This window comes from Tursiops truncatus, chromosome 2 (genome assembly GCF_011762595.2).
Source record: "Tursiops truncatus isolate mTurTru1 chromosome 2, mTurTru1.mat.Y, whole genome shotgun sequence".
NCBI classification, from domain to species: Eukaryota; Metazoa; Chordata; class Mammalia; order Artiodactyla; family Delphinidae; genus Tursiops; species Tursiops truncatus.
Genome location: NC_047035.1, coordinates 146,924,069 through 146,950,344, shown reverse-complemented (window position 1 = coordinate 146,950,344; position 26,276 = coordinate 146,924,069). Strand labels below are relative to the sequence as shown.

Genomic DNA, 26,276 nt, shown 5'->3' with positions numbered 1-26,276 from the left:
TCATCCCCCCTTTCCCTCTAGGGTCTATTTCTTCCTGTGACGCGTTTCTCAACGTCTTCCAAAGTAAAGGTCTACGCCAGGAGGTCATCTGTCCATGCGCCAGCTCACCAGAGGCTCTCACCGTGGCCATCAGGAGGTACTGCTGTGTTAACTCAAGTGGGCAGCCTGGGGAGGGGTCTCATTCAGCAGCTAACAGAGACCCGGAGCCATCGCAGTTCATCTTAGTGTGAGAATAAAAACAGGACCCAGATTTTCCAGACGAGTTTTTATTCTGGTGTATTCTAGAATGGATTCTCTTAAATAGTCTAGATTCGTTAGTTAGAAACTCACTTTTCACTCTGGAGGTTCGCTGTAATTCCCGAGTGAGTGGAAGTCTGTCCACAGGCACGCTGAGCAGTGAACCTTGTCCTGGCAGGTTATGCACATTTTCATTTGCTTGTATTAGGCTCAGGTTTAACTTGAGGATAGAACAGAGTAAATGTTGGATGAAACGAAATTTTTGTGGCCACCCCTGTGCCCTTGGACATGCGGGTTTTATGTCATCTTCATTTTCTGCAATACTGCACATACTGCACTTTAAAAACTGGTTTTCTGAGCTTTTGAGCAGCTCAGCAGCACATCAGAGGGTTCTGGGGCCTGGAATCTCCCGCTGTGTGGGGCTGGGCTTCTGGGGCTCTTGCTAAGGCCAGCAAGCACAGTGAGTGCCCTTGGTCCTAGGTCACTCCTGCATCACTGCCTGCTTCAGAGCCACTGGGGCCTGTCAGGGACAGGCCGTGGTACGGCTCATAAGAGCTCACCCTGCCCAGGGTGAGAAGGGCTAGAGCGGCCTGTCTGACCGTCAGCAGCTCCCAGTAATCCACACTAACCTGAGAAAGGAGGGTTTGCATCACCCAGACGTTTGCAGCCTATACATGACTAATTCGCCAGCGTCTTTGGGTTCTGTCTCTAAGTATGTTTTATTTCGTGTCACACCAGTGTGCTCTGTTGTAGCAGTGGATGACAGAGCTTTCGGTGCACAAAGTGCATGAGTTCTGCTCTTTTTACTGAAAGGTTGGGATTCGCAAAAATATTCATGTAAAGGTTGCCCTTAAAGAGACACCTTCTGATGCTTTTAGGAGTTTGTTAATGTGAAATTAACCAGGCCGCCTAACAGGTTGAGAAATTGAAAACCTTTAAAGTATCAGAAGCAACTTTTTTAAAATAAATAAATAAATTTATTTATTTATTTATTTTTGGCTGTGTTGGGTCTTCGTTGTTGTGCACAGACTTTCTCTAGTTGCAGCAAGCAGGGGCTACTCTTCGGTGCAGTGCGCAGGCTTCTCATTGCGGTGGCTTCTTTTGTTGCGAAGCATGGGCTCTAGGCGCGAGGGCTTCGGTAGTTGTGGCACGTGGGCTTGGTAGTTGTGGCACGCAGACTCAGTAATTGTGGCTCGCGGGCTCTAGAGCACAGGCTCAGTAGTTGTGGTGCACAGACTTAGCTGCTCCACGGCATGTGGATCTTCCTGGACCGGGGCCCAAACCTGTGTCCCCTGCGTTGGCAGGTGGATTCTTAACCACTGTGCCACCAGGGAAGTCCCCAGAAGCCACTTTTAATTTTGAGTGAACCAGAAATTAAAAGTCTATAACGTAATTTAAATTGATGAGGAAATATGGCACCATTAACCAGAATCCAGTCTTCATTTTTTAAAGGATGGCATTGTCGTCCCCAAAAGAGAAGGTTTGCAACAAATAATCTTCTGAGATTTATGTCCGACCTTGGAGTACAAAACACATCAGGATTGCAATAGCAGATTTGCCATCACGTTGTCCTGCAGAAATCAGTATTCAAGTATGTGTCTAATTTGACTCTAAGGGGACTCAGCCTCCGGAAGCATGTTGGGGCCAGGAGTCCCAGTTTGAGCCCCGCCCGCTGGTGGCTGGCCCCACGATCCTGGGCACATTCCTTCTCTCCAGGGCCTCGGTTTCCTTCACCAAGAAACAAGGGGCTTGGACTCAGTAATCTCTCAATTTCCTTCTACCTGTAAATTTTTAAGATTCCACAGTTCTGTGAAGTAGTACCATTGCCAGAGATGATTCACAGAATGAATGATTCATTCATGTAGACTTGTTATGATCAAATGATTTGCTCATTTGCTTTTCCTAAAAGTGTTTTCTCTGTGCCTTTAAGGTATGTTGTATAGATTATGCCAGAGTTGATTGGCAGAGGGGGAAGGGATGAGCAAAGGAGGTTTTTTTTGAAGATGACATGAAAAATAATGATATTTAATTTGTTCAAATTCAGATTTTTGTTGTTTGATTTACATTCTTATAAGGTACATAAGAACATACTCAATAGAGCTGACCATAACCTGCTACTCCATAGAGCTGTAGTTCCCAGCCAAGGCAATTTAGAAATGCTGGCAAGACCTCATTTTAACACAGCCTCCTGACTGACGTCTGAGAATGTCATATGAATGAAATGCTGCTTATTTAAGTTAAAAAGTAGGACTTGAGAATTGGCATTTCTTACAGCTTTAGACAAAAAAAGAAAAAATGATGTTTATAGGTGCTGCCTCATATCTGACTCATATCTAGCTGATATAAGTGCAATCCACGCTGTTAACAGTCTGTGCAAAAAGCTTTCAAACTTGTAAAAACTATCTTCATATGGGAGTAACCATTTATAACATTGTATCAGTTATATTTTCCTAATAAGTTTTTTAACCTTTAAAAAACTTCAAGTTATTTTTTAGGGACAAGGATAGTCATAGGGAGGACAAGTGAAGAAAAAGTAGGCTTCTTAGTTTCAAACGGTGGACAAGTGAATTATTGTTCTTACAGGAAAAAAAAGATCTTCTAAACCTTCTTCATGATCTTCCAGTTGTGGCTGCTGTTATTCAGTCTGTCAGGTTACGTGCCATTATCAAGAAGCCAATACTGTCAGCTCATTAGCATCAAATAAGCTAATAAATAGTGTGAGATCTCCATTAGTTTATGGAATGTTATCCCTGCCCTTCAGTAATAAATGATGTGCATGAATTGAGTGAGACCCAACATCAGGTCTTATTTTCTTCAAATAAATTTTCTTCTTTAAGAGGACTTCATCTGTGGGCCAAAGTAATGAATGGAATTTTTATTGTCTGGTGGTAAAGCTCTTGTTTTCAGAGAAAAAGACGCATATACTGCACTTACATGTAGTCAACCTAGAGCTTTAGTGCTAGAAGGATGTTCATCTGGTTTCATTTTATACATGAAGAAAAAGAGGTGCTTTTCTAGTCTAATAAATAGTTCCAAACAGACAAAATATAGACAATAGAAGATTCAGGGCTTTGGCAATCTGTGGTCTATATAAGCAGGGTATTGACAGGTTTCAGTAGAAAGCACTCCAGAAAGCAAGGTAAACCTGAGGGCTTCAGCCTGTTCTCAGACCAGCACGTGCGCCTCTGCTATGTGGATCAGCAGGCAGGAAGAAGCAAAGGATTTTTAATTGTTTCTCTAAACATGTTTTAAAATCTTTTATAAAATCTTTCTTTAAAAAGATTAAAAGTTTATTAACAAAACTAGGCAAATTAGCCAGGAAGTAAACCCATGCACCTTTGGTCAGTTAATCTATGACAAAGGAGGCAAGAATATACAGTGGAGAAAAGACGGTCTCTTCAATAAGTGGTGCTGGGAAAACTGGACAGCTACATGTAAAAGAATGAAATTAGAACATTCTCTAACACCATATACAAAAATAAACTCAAAATGGATTAAAGACCTAAATGTAAGACCAGATACTATAAAACTCCTAGAGGAAAACATGGGCAGAACAGTCTTTGATATAAATCGCAGCAATATCTTTTTGGATCCATCTCCTAGAGTAGTGGAAATAGAAACAAAAATAAGCAAATGGGACCTAATGAAACTTAAGGCTTTGGCACAGCAAAGGAAGCCATAAACAAGACAAAAAGACAACCTACTGACTGGGAGAAAATATTTGCAAATGATGCAACCGACAAGGGATTAATTTCCAAAATAAACAAACAGCTCATACAGCTCAATATCAAAAAAATGAACAACCCGATCAAAAACTGGGCAGAAGACCTAAATAGACACTTCTCCAAAGAAGGCATACAGATGGCCAACAGGCATGTGAAAAGATGCTCAACATCGCTAATTATCAGAGAAATGCAAACCAAAACTACAATGAAGTATCACCTCATACTGGTCAGAATGGCCATCATCAAAAAGTCTACAAATAATAAATGCTGGAGAGGGTGTGGAGAAAAGGGAACCCTCCTACACTGTTGGTGGGAATGTAAATTGGTGTAGCCACTCTGGAGAACAGTATGGAGGTTCCTTAAGAAACTAAAAATAGAATTAATCCCACTCCTGGACATATATCTGGAAAAGACAAAAACTCTAACTTGAAAAGATTCATGCACTCCAATGTTCATTGCAGCACTATTTATAATAACCAAGACATGAAAGCAACCTAAGTGTCCATTGACAGACAAATGGATAAAGAAGATGTGGTACATATACACAGTGAAATACTACTCGGCCATAAAAACAGAACGAAGTAATGCCATTTTCAGCAACACGGATGGACCTAGAGATTATCATACTAAGTGAAGTAAGTCAGAGAAAGACAAATATCATATGATATCACTTATATGTGGAATCTTAAAAAATGATGAAAATGAACTTATTTACAAAACAGAAACAGACTCACAGACATAGAAAACAAACTTACTGTTACCAAAGGGGAAGGGGGTGGGGGAGGGATAAATCAGGATTTGGGGATTAACAGATACACACTACTATACGTAAAATAAACAGCAAAACCTACTGTATAGCACAGGGAACTATATTCAGTATCTTGTAATAACAAGATACTTCAGTATCTTGTAGCACAGGGGTATCTGTGTGTGTGTGTGTGTGTGTGTATTTATATCTCTGAATCACTTTGCTGTACACCGGAAACTAACACAATATTGTAAATCAACTATATTTCAATAAAAACAAAAAAATCCAGATTTCTAAAGCAGAGACATTGAGTTGTGATCACTCACTTCATAAAAAGGATTATTCCTTTTGGGGAGACATACCGGCATGCTTTCCAACTTTGTTTCTTTTTAATTTGAAGGTCCAGTTGGCTTTATTAAGCAATTCATGAATTGGGCTGAATCCCATCTAGCAAGTAGAAAGACGCTCCTAGGGGTTGTACAAAATGGAAGGTTTTTGTAGGCAGGAGGTGGGCAGGGTAAGAAGGTATTAGCAAAAGAAAAAGAATTGTTTCAGTGTGGTATGTTTCATTCCTTTCTCCTTATTCTCCTGTCTGTGACAGGTTTTTGGTTTGTGGTTGCCATGAGGTTCATATATTTCAACCTGTGTATATATGCGTCTGTTTTAAGTTGATGGTCACTTAAGTTTGAGCACATTTTAAAACCACTCCATTTTTACTCCCCCCCATTTTGTTTTTGATGTCATATTTTACATTTTTTTAATTTTCTGTGGCTTAACTATTTATTGTGGATATAGATGATTTTACTACTTTTGTCTTTGAATCTTCCTACTAGCTTCACAGGTGGTTGATCCATTACCTTTACTATATGTTTGCCTTTACCAATGAGATTTTTCCTTTCATAATTTTTTGTTTCTAGTTATGGCCTAGAAACCATAAACCATTTCTTGTAAGAATAGTTTAGTGGTGATGAACTCCTGTAACTTTGCTTGTCTGTAAAATTCTTCTCTCTCCAAGTCTGAATAAGAGCTTTGTGGGTACAGTCTTCTGAGTGTTTCCTTTTAGCACTCCGAATATATCTTGCCAGACCCCTGGGCTGCAGAGTTTCTGCTGACAAGTCAGCTGATAGTCTCTATCGGTTCTCTGCATGTAAATAGTTGCTTTTCTCTTTCTGATTTTAAGATTCTCTCCTTATCTTTAACCTTTACCATTTTAATTATAATGTGTCTTGGTGTGGGTCTCTTTGAATTCATCTTGACACCCTCTGTGCTTCCTGGACTAGGATGTCTGTTTCCTTTCCCAGATTAGGGACGTTCTCATCCATTATTTCTTCAGCTATAGGTTTTCTGTCTCTTCTCCTTCTGGGACCCCATAGTGTGAATGTTCACGCACTTGATGTTGTCCCAGAGGCCCCTTAAACCATCTTAATGTTTTTTCTTTCTTTTTTCTTTTGCTGTTCCTATCGGATGATTTCTACTACCCAGTTTTCCAGATGACTGATCCATTCCGCATCCTCTGATCTGCTTTTGGGTCCCTCTAGTGTTGTTTTGATTTCTGTTATTTTTCAGTTCTGTTTGGTTCTTTTTATATTTTATGTGTCCTTATCAAAATTCCCACTGAGTTCCTCCATTCTTCTCCTGAGTTCAGTGCGCATCTTCATGACCACTAGTTTGAGCCCTGTCTGGTAAATTGCTTATCTCTGCTTCATGTAGTTCTTTTTCTGAGGTTTTGTCTTGTTCTTTTGTGGCTTTGGCCAGGTGATGTCGTGTCCTAGAGGTGCCCTGTGGTTCTGGAGACCCGGCGCCTGCAGGCGGCACACATCTGCCTGGAGTGCCTCAGGAAGTGGTACTTCACTTCGTTGCAGGAAAATGAACAGAGCATCACTGATGACTGGCCCAAAGCAGCCGGCGAATTCCCACATGCAGAGAGAGATTCTCACGGTGGTTAATACTCCATTGTGCTACCCACCAACCCATTTTGGTTTTTGATGTGACTTGAAATGACAGACTTCATGCTCACCATATCCAATAGGAGAGAGGTCCTAGGAGCAGAGTTCAGGGTGCATTTCAAGACTGACAAGTGCTTGCCAAGTGTTCGCCGTGGTGTTGTTTACCTTGAGTTTGTCCAGAACTGTGTACATTTGAAAGAGTGCTTTTCAGTCTTCTCATCTTGATTCTCACAACCACCTTATCTGATAGAAAAGGCAGATTGTAGACTTACTTTCTAATGGACCAGTTAGCCTCTGAGACACTCAGTTTCTTTGCATGTAAACGAGGCCGTGGATATCTGTGCCTCCTACCTGTGTCTGACACACCAGGCCCTGGTGCCCACACCCATGTCTGCTCCAGGCTGTGTGTAACCACTGTCCCTCTTGCTGCTCCCACCACCCACCCCCCCAAGGCGTCACATCTGTTCACTGTCCATGAGAAGTTCAGGTTAGACCCAGGGGCATGCAAAGACCGAGGGCTGGTCTTCATCTCTTAGATCTTGGCCACTGTTTGTGGACTCAGTTCTCCTTTCACGTGGGAAGGAGAGTGGGGGACAGAGTGGTCACGATTTTTAGTTTAAGCCTCCACCCCCGTGATCATCCTCTCTTACTTACTATTCAGTGAAGCCATGTGTAAACATACCCCACACCTCCCGCCAGCCTCCAGCCTTCTTTTTCTCACCTCCCATCCGATTCACCAGGGAACATCGAAGCCCAGCTGTTTCTCCTGCCTCCTCACCGGGGTTCCCAGCCTTTTGCCTGCTCTCCTTCCTGACCCGAGCCTGCAGGACCCACAAGGCCATGCAGTCTGGCCACACCCCCTCTTGGCCCCTTCTCCCACTGCCCCATCCTCCCTCCCCGCAACCAGACCTCCTGGTCTCTGCTGCCCGCTCTACCTGGTGTGCCCCCAGGGTAGCACGGCCAGAGCTCTGTCTTTGCTCACTTCGGCGAGGCCTGCCCTGACCACCCCCCACAGAGTGAACTCGCCCCTCCCACGCTTGTGTGACTCATTGTGATGCCCTCTCAGCATTTGCCACTTTCTCATGCGCTGTGTGATTTACTGGTGTATTATTGTTTATTCTCTGTCTCTGTCTGGTTAATAGTTGGTGCTTAGTATATATTTTGTTAATAGATGAATGAAAGAAAAATTAAAAATATGTAAAGTGAGAAGTAAAAGTCCCTTGCCAGACACGTACGATGACCCTTCGTAATGTACCAGCAGCAAATGCTGTGAAGAGTTGAGCCTTTTCCCGCGTGTCTGTGTACAGGATGTGCACGCCCACCTAAGCAACTCCCTTGCAGTTTTACCTGAGAGTAGTCATGTGGGGTTTTGTTTGCTCTCATTTTACTTGATGATCTAGGTGCAGCTAACAGCCTAGAGTTCTGGTATCATAATCTGGTCTCCTGAGAAAACAGCACCAGCAGAAAGCTGTGTCCTTACCCTCCACGGCCCCCATGAGGCTGGTCATGAGAAAGGCTGAGACGAGGGAGGAAGGGGGGGAGGGGGGGAAAGGAGTGGGAGAAAGGGAGGAAGTGGAGGGGAGAGGAGGAGGGAGAGAGATGGGGAGAAGGCATGGACGCAGGTGGGGTCTGGGGCAGCAGTCTGAGGCTGTCAGGGTGATGTTATAATGGCAGGGAGAGAGGGGGCTTCATCCATTCCACAGGAGCAAGCTCTGCACCCCAGAGTTTGTGCAGGGAACTTGCTTCTGCCCGGGCTCCCCGGAGCCACGTGTGGGCTCTGTGTGCTGCATGCGCAGCCGTGGAGAGTCAGGAGCTGAGTAGAACACAGGCATAAAAACACATAGGAGGACATGGGTCCTGCCACCTCACTGTCTGCACTGAGCACATACGGTAAAATCGCCCCCGGCCCGCGTGCACAGCTCTCAGGCTCCAGTCATCTGGCTTCCACAGCCCCTCCCCAGAGCCGCCCGCCCTGGTTGGCTGGGGTGTCTTCTCAGACCACCAGTTTTGTGATTGGCGTCTCTCAGGTTCCTGAGTAAACCGAGGGACAGGGGTGAAAAGATGAAAAAAGGTACAATTTTAGTCTTCTAGGTAGAAATAGGAATAATGGTGTGATCAAAATTTAAATAGCCCCCTGGTCGCTTCTTATTTCATGTTCCGTTCCCTCGCCTTGATCATATTTCTCAGTCTCACCGAGATGGTTGTCATCTTTTTATCTCGTTATTATGCACGTGCTGCGTGTTGGAGCTACTGAGTGCTGGTTGTGCAGAGCATGGCCTCTGCACCCGGCTGTCGCTCTCAGGCTCTGCGTGGAGGTGAAGCCAGCGACAGGGGCTCTGTTTCAGGGGTAAATATCTTTAGGAGAGAAACACATGCTAGACTCCTGTTTAGAACCTGTTTCTTCCATTGTCCTTGTTTCTTATGTGCTTACATCATTTTCAAGCAAACTTGATGAAAACACTCACACTTACATTTTTGTGAATGTCCTCCTCTGCGGGCTGTTCTCTGTGACCTGTGAATAGAGGACAAATTCCCCATTCCTGGTGTTCATATACACGACTGTGTCCACAGAAAGGTTGGAAAAAGTCTTGCTTTTGGAAAATGAGCCTGTGTGTTTACACCTATTTTGTAATACTTTGTGCTTATTTTCTTCCTAAAACTTGAAGTGAACTTTCCACACACAAGAAGTCAGAGGCCCGGTTATTAAGTAAAAATAGCTTTGATCCATTCTATTCAAGCCATTTTGACTGGGGGTCCAGGAGGCCTAGTCATTGCTCCTGTGGATTTTGATGTGAGGACAAAATGGATGCTTTCTTAAATGTTATAAAGTCATCATGGGAAGCATTGCAATCCTCACTTTGTCTGCTACTCAAAGGATGATCTTTAAAGGAAAAAGGAAAGAAAACAAAAAATGAGTGGTTGGCTGCCACGTCACCCTATTTTGTGGCTCATCCCTTCACTCAAATGGGATTGGGGGCTGATGCTTTCCTTTGCACTATCGTCTGAGCGTTTGTGTCCTGTGCTTGAATAACCTTCCCAGGACAGCTTGTTCTGCCCTGCGTTGAAGAGGAGATTGAACTTGCGGTAAGGAGCTGGGAGCAGATGATTGCCTGCTTGGCTTTTATCCACTTAAGTAGAAAATGACACTCAGTTGTTGCCTATGGTCCTCAGTGAAGAAAAACTGCAGATGCATCTCCACTGCTCAGATTTACAGGGCCTTGGCCCTTCTGAACACGTATCACACGTATCACTCTGTGATTCTCTTCTGTTATAATGTTTGTAAATCTGCAAGCTGAGTTGTTACAAGAGAGCTGCATAGGCAGTCGGTGGGTTTGGGTGGAAGCCCGCAGTGCCGTGTGCAGGGCCAGCCTTCTCGAGCTGGTCTGAGCTGGTCCTGCCAGAGTGGACGCCGGTCCTGGTGGGTTGGTGCCCGTGGCCATGGCCATTGAGTATCTTGATGTCACTCTTGAAGACAACGGAACACCTCTCACCTACATGAAAGGGAATGTGGAAGGCTCTGGGGTGCACAGAGAATCATGGTCATCTTAGACCTCCTGCTTGAAAATGGGCAGGATGTGCAGGCGCCCTAGAGAGCTGACAACAGGAGCCTGGCCGAGGTCTGGGCCCCCAGGTGTGCTGCCCAGGCTGTGTCTGACTCCAAGACTTTCCCCATCAGCATTCCCCTCAGGAGGGATGCTCCCCAGGAGGAAACAAAGGTCAGCCCAGGAAATGAGTGGGGTTTATGCAGGATGTTTGAGTCAGAGAACTTGATGGAACAAGGACAGGAGACGTGCCTGTCTTCACATGTGTCCGTCTTGGTGAGTGTCCGTTGCCACGCATGTCTGAGTGCACATGTATCTGTCTTCATGCATATGTCTTCTTGTGTGCCTGAATTTACATGTGTTTGTCTTCCTGTGTGCCCTTGTTCACATGTATCTAAAGTGTCCACCTGCACACGTGTCCACCGGGTGATGACAAGAAGCCATGCTGCTCTCTGAAGTCTGTTCTGGCTTCCTGTGGGAGGCTTATTTTTACCCAGGTATTTAACCTGCTTCCATCTTTTTAAAATTGTCATCGTCCAGGTAAATGTTTTGTATTTTCTTTTTCTCTGAAGATTAGTTGTAGAATAAAAACTATTGGAGAAATATGGATTCGTGATGCCTAAACTCATCAGTAGAATTACAAAACTGGGGGGTTTCTCCTTGGTCACTGTCTGATTATGTCTCTGTCTCCTAGAATATAGATGATAGAGTCCATTTTTTTAAATCTACATTGTGATAATACTGATTGAACTAAAAAAAAACTTTATGTAGCCCTTTCAACTGCAAGGTATTATTTCAGTACCTTGACACTTTGGTGATAAAAAGGTAATAATTATATAACACAGTAATTAAAACAGTAATTCCAAAGAATGGTGAAGATACCCCCTTGCCACCATAAATATCTTCCACTTTGAAAACAGCTAACCCAGAAGTTAGAAAGCTGGGCAAAAACCACGGGCAAAGACACCAAACATGGCACTGTACTCAGCATATAGCACCCATCTGACACTGAAATTTGACGGTTTCTGACAGGGGCAAACCAACCAGTGATCCAGAGTGACAAAACAGTTAACACAGCCTATGAATTGAAGTGGGGTTTTCAAGAATGTTTTTGACTGCCCAAAAAAGTCAGAGTTAGAGATCCATAATCTTATTTTTAAAACACAAGAAGATAAAAATATGTTGTTTGTCATTTTATCTAAAAATTTAGATAAAATTTTAAAACTTCTCTAACACAAAATAGTTTAGAGATGATAACCATCTAAATTAAAATGACTTAATGAAGTAGCAGTAAAGAGCAGAGTAACAGTGTTATCTTGTCCTGACCACGTGTGTTTGAGTCTGTTCTGCTGTGTTTGGTGTTGGACTAAATTGCGCACAGAAGTTTGCTTTGGTGGAGACTGAGATGCACGGAGAGTGGACTCTGGGAAGTAGCCTCCCAGACTTGCAGGCTTGCTGGTTCTGACTGATTGCCGTCTGACGTGGAAAAGTAGCCAGGACAAATGGAAAACACAGCTTGTAAACAATCTGTATGGTGTGATCCCTTTTCTGGCTGGGAGAAAATTAAGCCTCTAAATAATATATTTAGCAGGAAGATAATCTGATAACTGCATACTTACTGGGTAGGTGAGGATGTGATATAGGGAAAAACGTTCCTTTCTGTGTTATATAGCTCTTAAAATGGGTTGATTTTTTTTTTTCATGCTTTCATCAGAGAAAAGGGAGAACATTACATTAAAATAACTTATAACTTGGGGAGTACTGTGTTTCAACCTTGTATCTTTGTTGTCCTGCCTGTCCGAGGGCCTGGAGGATGGCGGTGGCACTAAAGAGGTGTAGTTACCCTGTTGAATCCTGGCAGCGGAAATACTCGTAACCCTTGTTGCTGACTTGGCATCGATGCACATTTGAGTCTGGCCAGCTGTTTGCAAACTGCTGATGTGTTCATTGCGTGTATAGGAGCTCTTTCTTCAGGCATTGGCAGAAGCATAATCAACTCAAGTCGCATTGAGCGTGTTACAGAGGCTGGAAGTGGCATGACAAGTGGACAGTGGGTATAAGCTGCCTGATTGAAGGCCATCCCCGGCAGCTCGTTCTTGGTGGGGTCGAGCACTGAGCTGACTCCCCTCTTCCTTGGCTGCAGCTCGGTCTTTTCCCCTTTCGCCGCCACGGCAGTGTCGGCCGTTCCTAGCTGTGTGCTTTCTCAGAGTGTGAAGACCAGTTCTGTGTAGTCCTGAGATTGCCGGGACGATTCCTCCTGTAATTGGTATTCTCTGTGAGACACAAGCACACCGTTCACCTTGGAATTGAACCTGAAAGTTGACACATGGGTCTGTGGCTCTCTTTGCCATTATTTAATCTACTGTTTTTGATCATGAAAGTGGATGTTCTGAAATTCCTAGGAATTTTGCTTGTTGGGATTGGTTTTTCCTCCCTCACCTAGTTTATCTCCTCGGACTTTTTATTTCCTAGGAAGGTGTTAATGGAGAAAAAGATCATCTGACTTGGTTAATAATCCTGGAAATACAAATTGAAACAACAATGAGGAATGCATTTTACTCACCATATTGGGAACAGTTATAAGGTTGGTGATCAGTGTCGGCACGAGTGTGTGGAAACGGGTAAGGCTGAGGGCAGCTTAGCACCAAGATGGAAGGCACGGGTGTTCTGAAGCCATTCTGAGCATGCTGCCTGGCCAGCCCCACCGCTGTTGCCTTGGCGATGCCCTTCCTGCCTGTGAGTGGGGGACAGTTGTGTCTGTCCCACAGGGTCGCTGTAAAGAGATTAGTTAACACTCGTAACACTCGTAAACGTCCACGGTGCAATAGACATGTCTAGTGAGTGAAAAAGTAATGATACTCATCCACTCTTAATGGGATTGCAAAATGACCTAGTCTTTTGGGAAGGTACTTAGGCTTTATTAAACTTTTAAATGTATATGCTCTTTAATTCCTCCATCCCCTTTCTAGATATGTATCTTACAGAAATATTTCTAAATGCATACAGATTAAATGAAATAAAATAAACATATATTCATATTACTGAACACCATCTAATAATTAAAACAAGTCAATTCACTGATGTGTCCAGTACGCACACCATATATGTTCACATGCACACACTCCTGTGGGAAGATCTGCAAGGTATTCGGTGACAAAAGCAAGTTGCAGAAGAATGTGCATGTTGCGGTTCTGCTTCTCTGCGGATGTAAATACATTTGTGTATGCACGTATTTTATAGGTAAATGGGTATTAAAGAGGCAGGAACTTCATATTTAGTGTGGGTAGTGGCTGCCTAGGGGAGGGAGTGGGTCTGAAGGGGCTGGAGGATAAACAGGGTCTTTCGCCTTTTGCTGTATGATCTTGTGCAGTGCTTGCTTTGTCCATCCGAAGGGTGTGCTCACGTGTTACTCATATCACTGTTTTAAAAGTTCCCGAAAAGAAAACTTGCAGTGAACTAAAAAGTGCTTGGTCTCCTAGGCCAGAGGCAGGGTAAGTTTTGGGAAAGGAGACAGGATGGTTGGGCAGGGGCTCTGCTGTGGGTCTGAATCCCCCCAAGCCCCACCACTCACACAGGCAGCTAAGTTAGCATTTCTGTGCCTTGGTTTTCTAATCTGTGAAATGGGAGACTAGTAGTGCCTGTGCAGGTTCGTGATAGTGAGTGAGTCGGTGTGTAAAGGGCTCAGGACTGTTCCGGCACATGAAACACCAACTGAGCACAGCTCCCCCATCAGGAGGGAGGGGCTGTCGGCAAGCAGGTCCTGAAGAGAGGTTGGGGGACAGAACCGGGAATGCAGTTGTCTGAGTGAGCGGGGCAGCGAGGCCGAGTACTGTGCCTAGGAATTCAGGTGCTTCTGTTCTGCCTTCTTGCATGTGTTTTGCAAATCTGCCAAGGGAGAACCTAGGTGTGTGAGTGTCTCTGACTAGCAGGGGACTCTAATAAATATAAATACACAGCGTAGGTTACGGTAGTGCCAGATTAGTGCCATCGGTTTACATTTTAGGTGAGTAAACTCAGTCTTCCATAACTACCATTTTACAGACGCAATTGAAAATTTCCGGTAGCAAATGGAGTTCATGATTTTAAGGTATTTAAATATTGATTCTTACTGTTATTAACGTAGGAAAGTGGATCTCGTAACTCAGACAAACTGTACACTCTTGGGTCGTAAAGGAACTTCTTCCTCCAGCTTCTCGTGTGCGGTACTTGCTGGTCACCACAGATCAGTTCTTCAGTCTTCCCATACTTGGGATATGTCTGGGCTGATCCAGCATTTTGCTTTCATGTGGCTTTTTAAAATGAAAACAGGCACACTTTTTTTTTTTTTAACATCTTTATTGGAGTATAATTGCTTTACAAGGGTGTGATAGTTTCTGGTGTATAGCAAACTGAATCAGCTATACATATACATATATCCCCATACCTCCTCCCTCTTGCGTCTCCCAACCACCCTCCCTATCCCACCCCTCTAGGTGGTCACAAAGCACCGAGCTGATCTCCCTGTGCTACGCTGCTGCTTCCCAAAAGCTATTTTACATTTGGTAGTGTATATATGTCCACACCGCTCTCTCACTTCGTCCCAGCTTACCCTTCCCCCTCCCCATGTCCTCAAGTCCATTCTCTACGTCTGCACCTTTATTCCTGTCCTTCTCCTAGGTTCTTCAGAACATTTTTTTTTTTTTTTAGATTCCATGTATATGTGTTAGCATACGGTATTTGTTTTTCTCTTTCTGACTTGCTTCACTCTGTAATGACAGACTCTAGGTCCACCCACCTCACTATAAATAACTCAGTTTCGTTTCTTTTTATGGCTGAGTAATATTCCATTGTATATATGTGCCACATCTTCTTTATCCATTCAGCTGTGGATGGACCCTTAGGTTGCTTCCATGTCCTGGCTATTGTAAATAGAGCTGCAGTGAACATTGTGGTACATGACTCTTTTTGAATTATGGTTTTCTCAGGGTATATGCCCAGTAGTGGGATTGCTGGGTCATATGGTAGTTTTACTTCTAGTTATTTAAGGAACCTCCATACTGTTCTCCATAGTGGCTGTATCAATTTACATTCCCACCAGCAGTGTATGAGGGTTCTCTTTTCTGCACACCCTTTCCAGCATTTATTGTTTGTAGATTTTTTGATGATGGCCATTCTGACTGGTGTAAGATGATATCTCATTGTAGTTTTGATTTGCATTTCTCTAATGATTAATGAAGTTGAGCATTCTTTCATGTGTTTGTTGGCAATCTGTATATCTTCTTTGGAGAACTGTCTATTTAGGTCTTCTGCCCATTTTTGGATTGGGTTGTTTGTTATTTTGATATTGAGCTGCATGAGCTGCTTGTAAATTTTGGAGATGAATCCTTTGTCAGTTGTTTCATTTGCAAATATTTTCTCCCATCCTGAGGGTTGTCTTTTCATCTTGTTTATGTTTCCTTTGCTGTGCAAAAGCTTTGAAGTTTCATTAGGTCCCATTTGTTTATTTTTGGTTTTATTCCATTTCTCTAGGAGGTGGGTCAAAAAGGATCTTGCTGTGATTTATGTCATAGAGTGTTCTGCCTGTGTTTTCTTCTAACAGTTTTATAGTGTCTGGCCTTACATTTAGGTATTTAATCCATATTGAGTTTACTTTTGTGTATGGTGTTAGGGAGTGTTCTAATTTCATTCTTTTACATGTATCTGTCCAGTTTTCCCAGCACCACTTATAGAAGAGGCTGTCTTTTCTCCATTGTATATTCTTGCCTCCTTTATCAAAGATAAGGTGACCCTATGTGCATGGGTTTATCTCTGGGCTTTCTATTCTGTTCCATTAATCTATATTTCTGTTTTTGTGCCAGTACCATACTGTCTTGATTACTGTAGCTTTGTAGTATAGTCTGAAGTCAGGGAGCCTGATTCCTCCAGCTCCGTTTTTCTTTCTCAAGATTGCTTTGGCTATTCAGGGTCTTTTGTGTTTCCATACAAATTTTGAAATTTTTTGTTCTGGTTCTGTGAAAAATGCCAGTAGTAGTTTGATAGGGATTGCATTAAATCTGTAGATTGCTTTGGGTAGTATAGTCATTTTCACAGTGTTGATTCTTCCAATCCAAGAACATGGTGTCTCTGTCCATCTGTTTGTGTCATCTTTAATTTCTTTCATCAGTGTCTTGTAGTTTTCTGCATACAGGTCTTTTGTCTCCTTAGGTAGGTTTATTCCTAGGTATTTTATTCTCTTTGTTGCAGTGGTAAATGGGAGTGTTTCCTTAATTTCCCTTTCAGATTTTTCATCATTAGTGTATAAGAATGCCAGAGATTTCTGTGCATTAATTTTGTATCCTGCTACTTTACCAAATTCATTTATTAGCTCTAGTAGTTTTCTGGTAGCATCTTAGGATTCTCTATGTATAGTATCATGTCATCTGCAAACAGTGACAGCTTTACTTCTTCTTTTCCAATTTGGCTTCCTTTTATTTCTTTTTCTTCTCTGATTGCTGTGGCTAAAACTTCCAAAATTAAGTAATAGTGGTGAGAGTAGACAACCTTGTTTTGTTCCTGATCTCAGAGGAAATGGTTTCAGTTTTTCACCATTGAGAACGATGTTGGCTGTGGGTTTGTCATATATGGCCTTTATTATGTTGAGGTAAGTTCCCTCTATGCCTACTTTCTGGAAGGTTTTTATCATAAACAGGTGTTGAATTTTGTTGAAAACTTCTTCTGCATCTATTGAGATGATCATATGGTTTTCCTCCTTCAGTTTGTTAAATGGTTTATGACATTGATTGATTTGCGTGTATTGAAGAATCCTTGCATTCCTGGGATAAACCCCACTTGATCATGCTGTATGATCCTTTTAATGTGCTGTTGGATTCTGTTTGCTAGTATTTTGTTGCAGATTTTTGCATCTATGTTCAGTGATACTGGCCTGTAGTTTTCTTTTTTTGTGACATCTTTGGTTTTGGTATCAGGGTGAGGGTGGCCTTGTAGAATGAGTTTGGGAGTGTTCCTCCCTCTGCTATATTTTGGAAGAGTTTGAGAAGGATAGGTGTTAGCTCTTCTCTAAATGTTTGATAGAATTCGCCTGTGAAGCCATCTGGTCCTGGGCTTTTGTTTGTTGGAAGATTTTTAATCATAGTCTCTATTTCAGTGCTTGTGATTGGTCTGTTGATATTTTCTATTTCTTCCTGGTTCAGTCTCGTGAGGTTGTGCTTTTCTAAGAATTTGTCCATTTCTTCCAGGTTGTCCATTTTATAGGCATATAGTTGCTTATAGTAATCTCTCATGATCCTTTGCATTTCTGCAGTGTCAGTTGTTACTTCTCCTTTTTCATTTCTAATTCTATTGATTTGAGTCTTCTCCCTTTTTTTCTTGATGAGTCTGGCTAATGGTTTATCAATTTTGTTTATCTTCTCAAAGAACCAGCTTTTAGTTTTATTGATCTTTGCTATCGTTTCCTTCATTTCTTTTTCATTTATTTCTGATCTGATCTTTATGATTTCTTTCCTTCTGCTAACTTCGGGGGTTTTTTTGTTCTTCTTTCTCTAATTGTTTTAGGTGTAAGGTTAGGTTGTTTATTTGAGATGTAACAGGTGCACTTTTAAATTTATTTATTTATTTTTTTGGCTGTGTTGGATCTTCATTGCTGCACGTGGACTTTCTCTAGTTGTGGCGAGCACGGGCTACTCTTCATTGTGGTGTGTGGGCTTCTAATTGCGGTGGCTTCTCTTGTTGCAGAGCATGGACTCTAGGCGCACGGGCTTCGGTAGTTGTGGCTCATGGACTCTAGAGCACAGGCTCAGTCATTGTGGCTCACAGGCTTAGTTGCTCCGTGGCATGTGGGATCTTCCCGGACCAGGGCTCGAACCCATGTCCTCTGCATTGGCAGGTGGATTCTTAACCACTGTACCACCAGGGAAGTCCTAAAACAGGTGCACTTTTAAATTATATTACTTAGCTGGAGAATTCATTTGCTAGGGCTATTATAACAAAGTACCTCAAACTGGGTGGCTGTAAACAATAGAAATTTATTCTCACAGTTGTGGAATTTGGAAGTCTGAAATTAGGGTGTCAGGAGGGTTGGTTCTTTCTGGGGGCTCTGATGGGGAATCTGTCCCGGGCCTCCCTCCGGCTTCTGGTGGTACCAGCAACCCTTGGCTTGCAGACCCATAATCTCTTCCTAACTGACTACTTCTGCAAAGACGCTGTTTCCCAGTAAGGTCACATTCAAGGTTCAGAGAGTTAAGACGGGGACATGTCTTTTGTGGGGACACAGTTCAGCCTACAGCAGTCACTTAGGCTTATGATTTCTGACTCTCATGTGGGGTCTTGACCGAGGACGAGGGTGAGGGAGCCCTGGCCGCAGAGGGTTCCTGCAGGACTCCTCTGTCTTTCCTTTCAAAGTGTTGATTTGTTGGGATCTTCGGAAAAGAAAAAAGCCAGGAGATCAATATCAGTTCCAGTGTTTGGGGCTCATTTCCAGGTGGTTTCATGTGGGTCTTATTATTTGGGTGACTTTCATTTTACATCCTTTTAGCACTACTCTTTTTGATTGTTACAGATGGAATAGCTCGATTTTCAGATTCTTATACTTCTTTACTTTTTTAAATTGAGATATAATTGACATATAACATATGCTTCTTTTTTTAATACACCAGTTACTTCATTCAAATTAGATCTCTTTTTGCAAATTTTAACTTCTGTGTTTTCCCATTTATGGTTTTAGTTTCATTATAAACTTTGATGATACTTTAAAGCCATATAGCAAACTTCTATTTTTTTTATTTTATTTTATTTTATTTTGCGGTTCACGGGCCTCTCACTGTTGTGGCGTCTCCCGTTGTGGAGCACAGGCTCCGGACACGCAGGCTCAGTGGCCATGGCTCATGGACCTAGCCGCTCCGCGGCATGTGGGATCTTCCCGGATCGGGGCACGAACCTGTGTCCCCTGCATCGGCAGGCAGACTCTCAACCACTGCGCCACCAGGGAAGCCCCAAACTTCTATTTATAGTCCATATTTTAGATCCTAAAACTACCTTAAGCATTTGTATATGGAAAATTAGAGAAACAAATGTGATGTTTACCTAAACTGCACTCTCTCACTTTGCTTACGTTGAAGAATCTTTAGCTTGCAGGGATAAAATCCATGATCTTAGAAATGTTTTAATTTATTTGTTCCCTGATCTAGTCAGCAGACATTTATTGCTGTACACTACTCCAGGGGTGGGGGCTCTGCAGTGACCAGAAGAAAACCCTCCTGCCCTCCTGGAGGAGACGTGGACAGATAGTTAGATGGTTCCTGCCATGGAGACGGGACCACCCTGGAGGACAGTGAGGGAGAGGGCCACAAGGCCGTCTGCCAGAGGCAAGAAGGAGGCCAGGGCCCCGGAGGGGGTGGGCTGGGGTTTGGAGGGAGAGCAGGGCTGGATGCTGCGTGGAAGCAGGGAGAACAAGAGCAGAGGTGAGGCCGAGGCAGCCTCGGAGCCCATGGACGGTGGCGAAGGCAGACCATGGATGTGGTGAAGCTGTACTTTCCCCCAGCCATCAAGCACTTTATATGTGGTCTCTCATCCAAATAATTGCCGATTTTTACAAGTACTGAGCCTGTACCCACACAGTGCACGTCTGGCCTGGAGGCCACACAGGCGGTCTAGCATTTCTGCTCACTCCTGTCATCGTCCTTCTTGGAGACGTGACTCTCCCTTCTTAGCCGTTTTCAAACCTGGGAAATCCAACCTTGCAGAGACAGGAGTGGGTGCGAAAAGGAGTTGGTCGTTCTCTGGTGGACACATGTAAGGGGAGGGCAGGGGGACAAGGGAGTCCCTCGGCGTCTCTACACTTCTCAGGAGCCCAGAAGTAGAAGGAGCAGACATTGGTGTCTCTTGAACAGAGAAAACAGGTGCTGAGAAGAGCACAGGGACGTGTGGCAGCCACACCTGCCTTCAGAGGCCTTCAGGGCCCAAAGGTGCAACCTTGGTGTGCATGCAGCATATTTACATGCATATCTGTGTTCAGACAGCTGACGTGCTTCTAACCAGACGCAAACTGCCGTTACAGGCCCACCGATGACAGCAACCAGCCCCCAGGCCGCGGCGTCCTCTCCATGCACGGGCTGACCTATGGGGTCATCCGGGTGGACTCGGAGGAAAAGCTGTCTGTCCTCACCGTGCAGGACGTCGGCCTCGTGATGCCTGGAGGTGAGCGTGGGTACAGGCGCAGAGTCAGAGCCCAGCCGGGGACCAGCTGCCAGTGCTGCCCTGGCTGGCATCCCTGTCCCCGGCTGTGAGCGTGCCCACCTCGGCCTGACCTCCAGTCTGGTCCCATGTTCACCAAGCTTCAGCCCAGGAGGTGCGGTAACACGGCCCCTCCTGATAAAAGAAAACCCAAAATGTTCATGAGACTGAGGAAAGGCCTCTATGTCACATGCACCCTGGGACCCTAGGAGGCACCCGGGGCCGCTCTGCACCCCCAGAGTCACCTGGGCAACTTCTCCCCATGCAAAGGTCAGCTTCTTGCTGGTCGTCCTGGTGCACTGGGGGCCAAACCCTTATGGAAGCTTGCCTGCAGCACAAGAGCCCTTGTTTAAGTCACAGAAATCATTTCCGCGTTGCATACAGACAAGCTCCCGGCAGAAGGACCTGCCTTGATGAAGCCCTCTTGCCTTTCCACCCCTGCCCTGTGCTGGGACACCTCCTGAGGCCTCGCGGGGGCCCCAGGGAGTGCAGCTGGAACAACTCTGCTGGCAGGAGGGAGCCCCGGTCTGATTTGTAGGGCTCCCTCCCTGGCCCTGCCTCTCCTCACTCTTCGCATGGCGTCCCCGGGGAGTGGGCCCCCTTTCCTGGGGCAGTTCCTCCAGAGTCTGGACCTTCTACTGATGAGCCTCCACGCACATGGGTGTTGTCTCGCCTCATCAGGGGGCAGTCGCATCCACATACAACCTAACCCCAAAGCCAGGCACATGCTCAGCTCAGCTGCAGCTTCAGCCAGGCCTCCTGGCTCCATTCCTTTCTTGCTTTTTCAAATAAAGAAGTTCCCCATGGTTCCAACCTCAAAAGATGAGAAAACTGTACAGTGAAAAGCCTCCTTTCCAGCCACTGGAGGCAACCACAGTGGAGACATGCAGGCAACATGTACACACACACACACACACACACGCACACACGCACACACACACACACACACTGGCATATTCTTTTTCCTGTTTTTTTAAAATTTCACGTAACAATAGAGCCCTTCGTGCCTGCTCATATCTTGAATCTTGAAGCTCGTTTGTTAGCAGCACGTGAAGAGCTCACACATTCCCTTCCAGGCTGAGGAGCATTATGGTGTTTGAACACATAATAGTTTATCCAAACCCTTTCCATTGGGCGATTTTCCACTTTTTGCCCCTGCAGTGTGGTTGATGCAGTAACTCATCTGTGCTCCAGCCTGCAGAGGTGTGAGGAGGAGCTAACAGGGAGAGTTCTAGAAACGTGCAGTGTGAAGGGCACACACCCAAGTGACTCTGATGAGGCTGTCCTTCAGAAGGATCATAAGGATTGATATTCCTGCTGCTAGCGGGGGACGCCCCTCTTTCTCCACTCCCTCATGCCCAGTGTATTTTCAGACTTTCTGATTTTTACCAGTTTGAGGGGTAAAGAATACTTTGGTGTCATTTTAATTTGAACTTTTCTTACCATGAGTGAGCTGAAATCTTCCCGTGTTTTGAGTGGGTCTCTTTTTAGACACAGCACTTCCTGTCACCTAACACCAACCTGGGGATGAGGGGCAGCCTTATGACTCTTTCTGCCCAGCTCAGCTGTCACTCGGTGCACCCACCACCTCCCTGAAACACCAGCTTCAGCCCTGATCGCTGGCGCTCTGCAAACAGGAAAATTAGCATCCGCCAGCCTTCCCTGAAGGGCACACCTTGACGGGGAATCTGAGGTCAAAGACTGAGATTCCCGTGGGACGGGGGAGGCGTTCTGTTTGGAAAAGCTTGAGGGGCTGTTGAGCAAGTGTCTCCTGCTCGTTGGTTTCAGGGCTCAGGCTGCATCTGGGAGGCTGTGGGGGCTGGCTGCTGACGCTCAGCATGCGGCAGTGACGCTCAGGCGTGTTCTAAGTGTCGTCCTCCTGTCTGGATGGCAGAAACGGTTACTCCCTTTACATGCCATTTACACACTAAAATTAAAGCAATTGTAATTATTTACTGATGTCACAACTATAAAATGTGAGGTTTTGCTGCAACATGGAAACTCACTTGCCTCAGGGACTGTGAGGACCTGCTGGCTTTCACCTGTGGTTTTGCTGCAGGTGCTGCTTCTGCTTGTTTGGATTCTTTTTCATATTCATTCATTTCTTCTCTCTGACTCCCTCCCTCCCTCCCTCCCTCCCTCTCTAACGTCACTGTGCTTCGTTTTGCGTTCAGCCATCATGTGTTCGGTGAAGCCGGACGGGGTTCCCCAGCTGTGCAGGACGGACGAAGTCGGGGAGCTCTGCATGTGCGCAGTTGCCACGGGCACGTCCTACTACGGCCTCTCGGGTATGACCAAGAACACCTTCGAGGTAGGTGGGAGGTGAGCCCCGTCAGACAGCCATTGCCAGGTGCGTGGAATAGACGTGAAAGAGAAGATGGTAATTTCTCAATAAAACGTATTCATAGTAATGAAAATGGTTGCACTTTCTCCTGCCGTTATTTTTATAGTTTTCAATACATTTGGCTCAGCAGCGTTGTTTTCACCTCATAACCAGAGTTGAGAAAGAGCAAGTACAGTTTTTTTAAAAGGGGCCTTTTTGTTCATTGCCATTCTCACCTGTTTAGGAAGAGCAGCAGCTGACAGGTGGGGGCTGGAGAGTGTGCACGGCCGTGCTGGGGGAGGGAGCAGCGGCCCCCTTGGGGCCTGTCAGCCTCGGCCAGACATGCACACTGCACATCTACCTCTACCACACGAGTGTGTGTCCGTGCCGTGTGCACACGGGTGTGGCATGCAGTTAGCACACACATGCACACACTGCCCAGTAAACCCAGCATTCTCAGAGTTCGTATCATTTCACCAAGTGTGCCTGACCTTAGAAGGAACTCACTTTGACTAAGTTGTATGTCAGCAAACATGAGTTGTTTGGGGATAAATTTATTAACATGTAGAACTTCAGATGTGAACACATGTGGTGTGGTGCCTTGTACAGGCAGCTTTGTTGAATGTAGATTCAGGTTTCTAAGTGCCCCTGAAACTGAGCCAAACACAGTCTAAAGAAAACTTATCTCCTTTTCTTTGCGACTTATCTGTCAGGTGGGTTGAGGAAACTAGGGATCGAGTTTGAACTCGTGGGGCCTGCTTCCTCTGTATTTTTCTTTTGAGTGTATTTCCAATAAGGAAAAATAGCATTTTAATGAACAGGGATTACTTTACAACTGACAGATGTTATTTAAAATGCACCTTGCTTCTCCACTTAACCATTTTTATGCTGTGGTTTTATAAGCAGAAGAATGAATTAGTGTTTGTTAGACTGTGGCAGGCCTCTTCAGAGGCCCCTGCGCATGGGCCGGTGGGACGAGCTGTGAGAGCTGGGGAGGGAGGGGAGGTGCCCGCAGGCTGGCGCTCACAGCAGCTATGCGGACCTGGGCTTCTCCAGCCAGGGTCAGGTGAGGAGACCCAGCTGGGGGGAAGCAGGACCAGTGGGCTCCAAGGAGGAGGGTGGAGGCCGGGCCCTGCTGGGCACTCAGAGCTCTTTGTCCCCAGGTGTTCCCGGTGACGAGCTCGGGGGCCCCGGTCAGCGAGTACCCCTTCGTGAGGACGGGCCTGCTGGGCTTCGTCGGCCCTGGGGGCCTCGTGTTCGTGGTGGGCAAGATGGACGGGCTCATGGTGGTCAGTGGGCGCAGACACAACGCCGATGACATCGTGGCCACAGCACTGGCCGTGGAGCCCATGAAGTTCGTGTACAGGGGAAGGTGAGCGCCCTCTGTGGTTGGCACAGTTCTCCGCAGACTACACTTTCTGTGTAAAACTGCAAAAAATTGCTTAAACTAACGGAACTTGGTGTCCTCCTCTGTAAAATGAAGCCACTGGACTCTATTACTTCTGAGATTCCATGCAGTTCTGAATGTCCAATTTTATGAAACTTTTCTGAGCACCAAAAATATACTTTCACTAAATTCTCTTCCACGTTAAATAAGAATGTCCATTTGAAAATCTTATTTTTAATAAGTAACTACACAGAGAAAAGAGCCAAGCATTTATCTTGCTGCAGCTCATTCACCCAGAGGTAACAGTTGAGCCACAAACTGCCTGGAAATTGGCTCCCATGGGTTTCTTCCCGGCGGTGCCCCCAACCCCAGCTTGGCACACAACCGACACTGGATCGCTGACCACGGCTCCTGAGGTTTTGCCGATTTGGAGGAAGTCAGCTGCTTTGGATCTCACCCTGAGTTGCCCAGCTAGTGGGAGCAGGAGGAAGCAGAGCTTGGGGTTGGGGGTAGCCGAGCCACCTTCGTGCACAGGGCACCCTGGAGGGCCATTCGCCACATTTTGTGCTTCCCATGAGAGGCAGACGCAGCTAGCAGAAAACCATTAGCTCCCAAATGGCAAATTTCTGCTGATTGGGAGACTATTGCTTCGCAGGTACAAGATGCAAGTCGCACGGCTCTGTAAATTTCAGCAGTTCTGATACCTGCGCTTGACTCCTCTGTCCCGAGGCATGAGGCCCGTCACCCAAAGCCACGGGCTACCTCCACAGGAAGTGTGGTGGTTCTGCCCTCCGGCTTTGCCAGGCTTCTCCCCCAAAGCCTCACTTCCTTGGGTGAGCACCTGGGAGTTGGAAGCTGCAATTTCCCGTCAAGGTGGTAGTTGGCACTGGGAACCCCTGAGCTCTGCAGTCGTAACAGCTGCGAAGCGCTTTATGGCAGGGCCAATCCCTTCGTGAGCCTCTCCAGCATGTGATCACCGCGATTTTCTGTCTGTCCCCACAGAATAGCCGTGTTTTCGGTGACCGTCCTGCACGACGAGAGGATCGTGATCGTGGCTGAGCAGAGGCCGGACTCCACGGAGGAGGACAGCTTCCAGTGGATGAGCAGGGTGCTGCAGGTAGCTCGCTCCTGCCCCGAGCCCCTCTCCTGGGCTCACGTAAGCTTCCCTGCACCATTGTGCTCTTGGATCATCCCTCCTTTTGACCAGAGATTGCATCAGCCATGAAACTTACAGTTGCCTTCTAGGGTAGGTGCTAAACAGACCAGGCTTAGGGTTCAGAGGTTTGCAGAACTGGCCTCCCACTCGCTCGTGGAGGTCACAGCAGGACCTTTTGGTTATGGCCTTGAGAGCGTGCTTTCTTTTCTCCCAGTGTGCGAACTCTTGTGTGTGTGGTGTCCCACAAGTGCTATGAAAACTGTATTCTGCTCAGTTTGGCGAGCCTGCCCTCCTCTGACCTCAGCGTCTCCATGCCAGGAGCATCACGGGTGCTGCACCTGCTTCTGTGTGTTGTGATTTGCACAGTCTGAGTATTTGCTCCATGCCTGTTCATGATACCTATTTTAACACGGTTCCCTCTCTCACGACCTTCCAGGCAATCGACAGTATACATCAGGTTGGGGTTTATTGTCTGGCATTGGTTCCAGCAAACACCCTCCCCAAAACCCCACTCGGTGGCATCCATTTGTCAGAAACGAAGCAGCTTTTCCTGGAGGGCTCACTTCACCCCTGCAATGTCCTGATGTGCCCCCACACGTGCGTCACAAACCTGCCCAAGCCTCGGCAGAAGCAACCAGGTACATCTGGAGGGCCGTGCAGGCCCGGGATGGCCCTGGAGCTGGGTGGGGGCCACGCTGACCACGGTTCTCAGCCTCCCTCCCCTCCCGTCTCCCATCACACACTCCCAGGCAAGTCAGCTTCCCGCTAAGCGATGTCTTTCTACCAAGCATGGGATAGAATGCAGCAGAGTCCAGACAGCAGGGGCTGTAGACCACTTGGCTGGAGAGGGGTTGGCGGTGCCTGAGCCTAGCCTTCTTGGCAGTTGTCAGACCTCCTGGGTGGCCTTTGGCAGAGAACCTCTCAGGGTCACGGCTTCCTGTTGAACAAATTAGAATAAGGCTTCCATACCTGTTTCATGAGTCACAGCAACTGGAAGCCTGTGAGG

At 45.7% G+C, this 26,276-nt stretch overlaps 1 protein-coding gene across 6 annotated transcripts in view; it reads left to right on the top strand.

The window, feature by feature from the left end:
- DIP2C (disco interacting protein 2 homolog C) overlaps positions 1 to 26,276 on the top strand; it is a 354,106-nt gene that overhangs the window by 257,388 nt on the left and 70,442 nt on the right. For all 6 annotated transcript variants that reach the window (XM_033852298.2, XM_033852296.2, XM_033852299.2 and 3 more), the window contains 6 exons: positions 22 to 136; positions 20,229 to 20,368; positions 22,579 to 22,715; positions 23,891 to 24,099; positions 25,117 to 25,231; positions 25,707 to 25,908. In XM_033852298.2, coding sequence (XP_033708189.1) covers positions 22 to 136; positions 20,229 to 20,368; positions 22,579 to 22,715; positions 23,891 to 24,099; positions 25,117 to 25,231; positions 25,707 to 25,908 — 918 coding nt within the window. The remainder of the gene's footprint in view (positions 1 to 21; positions 137 to 20,228; positions 20,369 to 22,578; positions 22,716 to 23,890; positions 24,100 to 25,116; positions 25,232 to 25,706; positions 25,909 to 26,276) is intronic.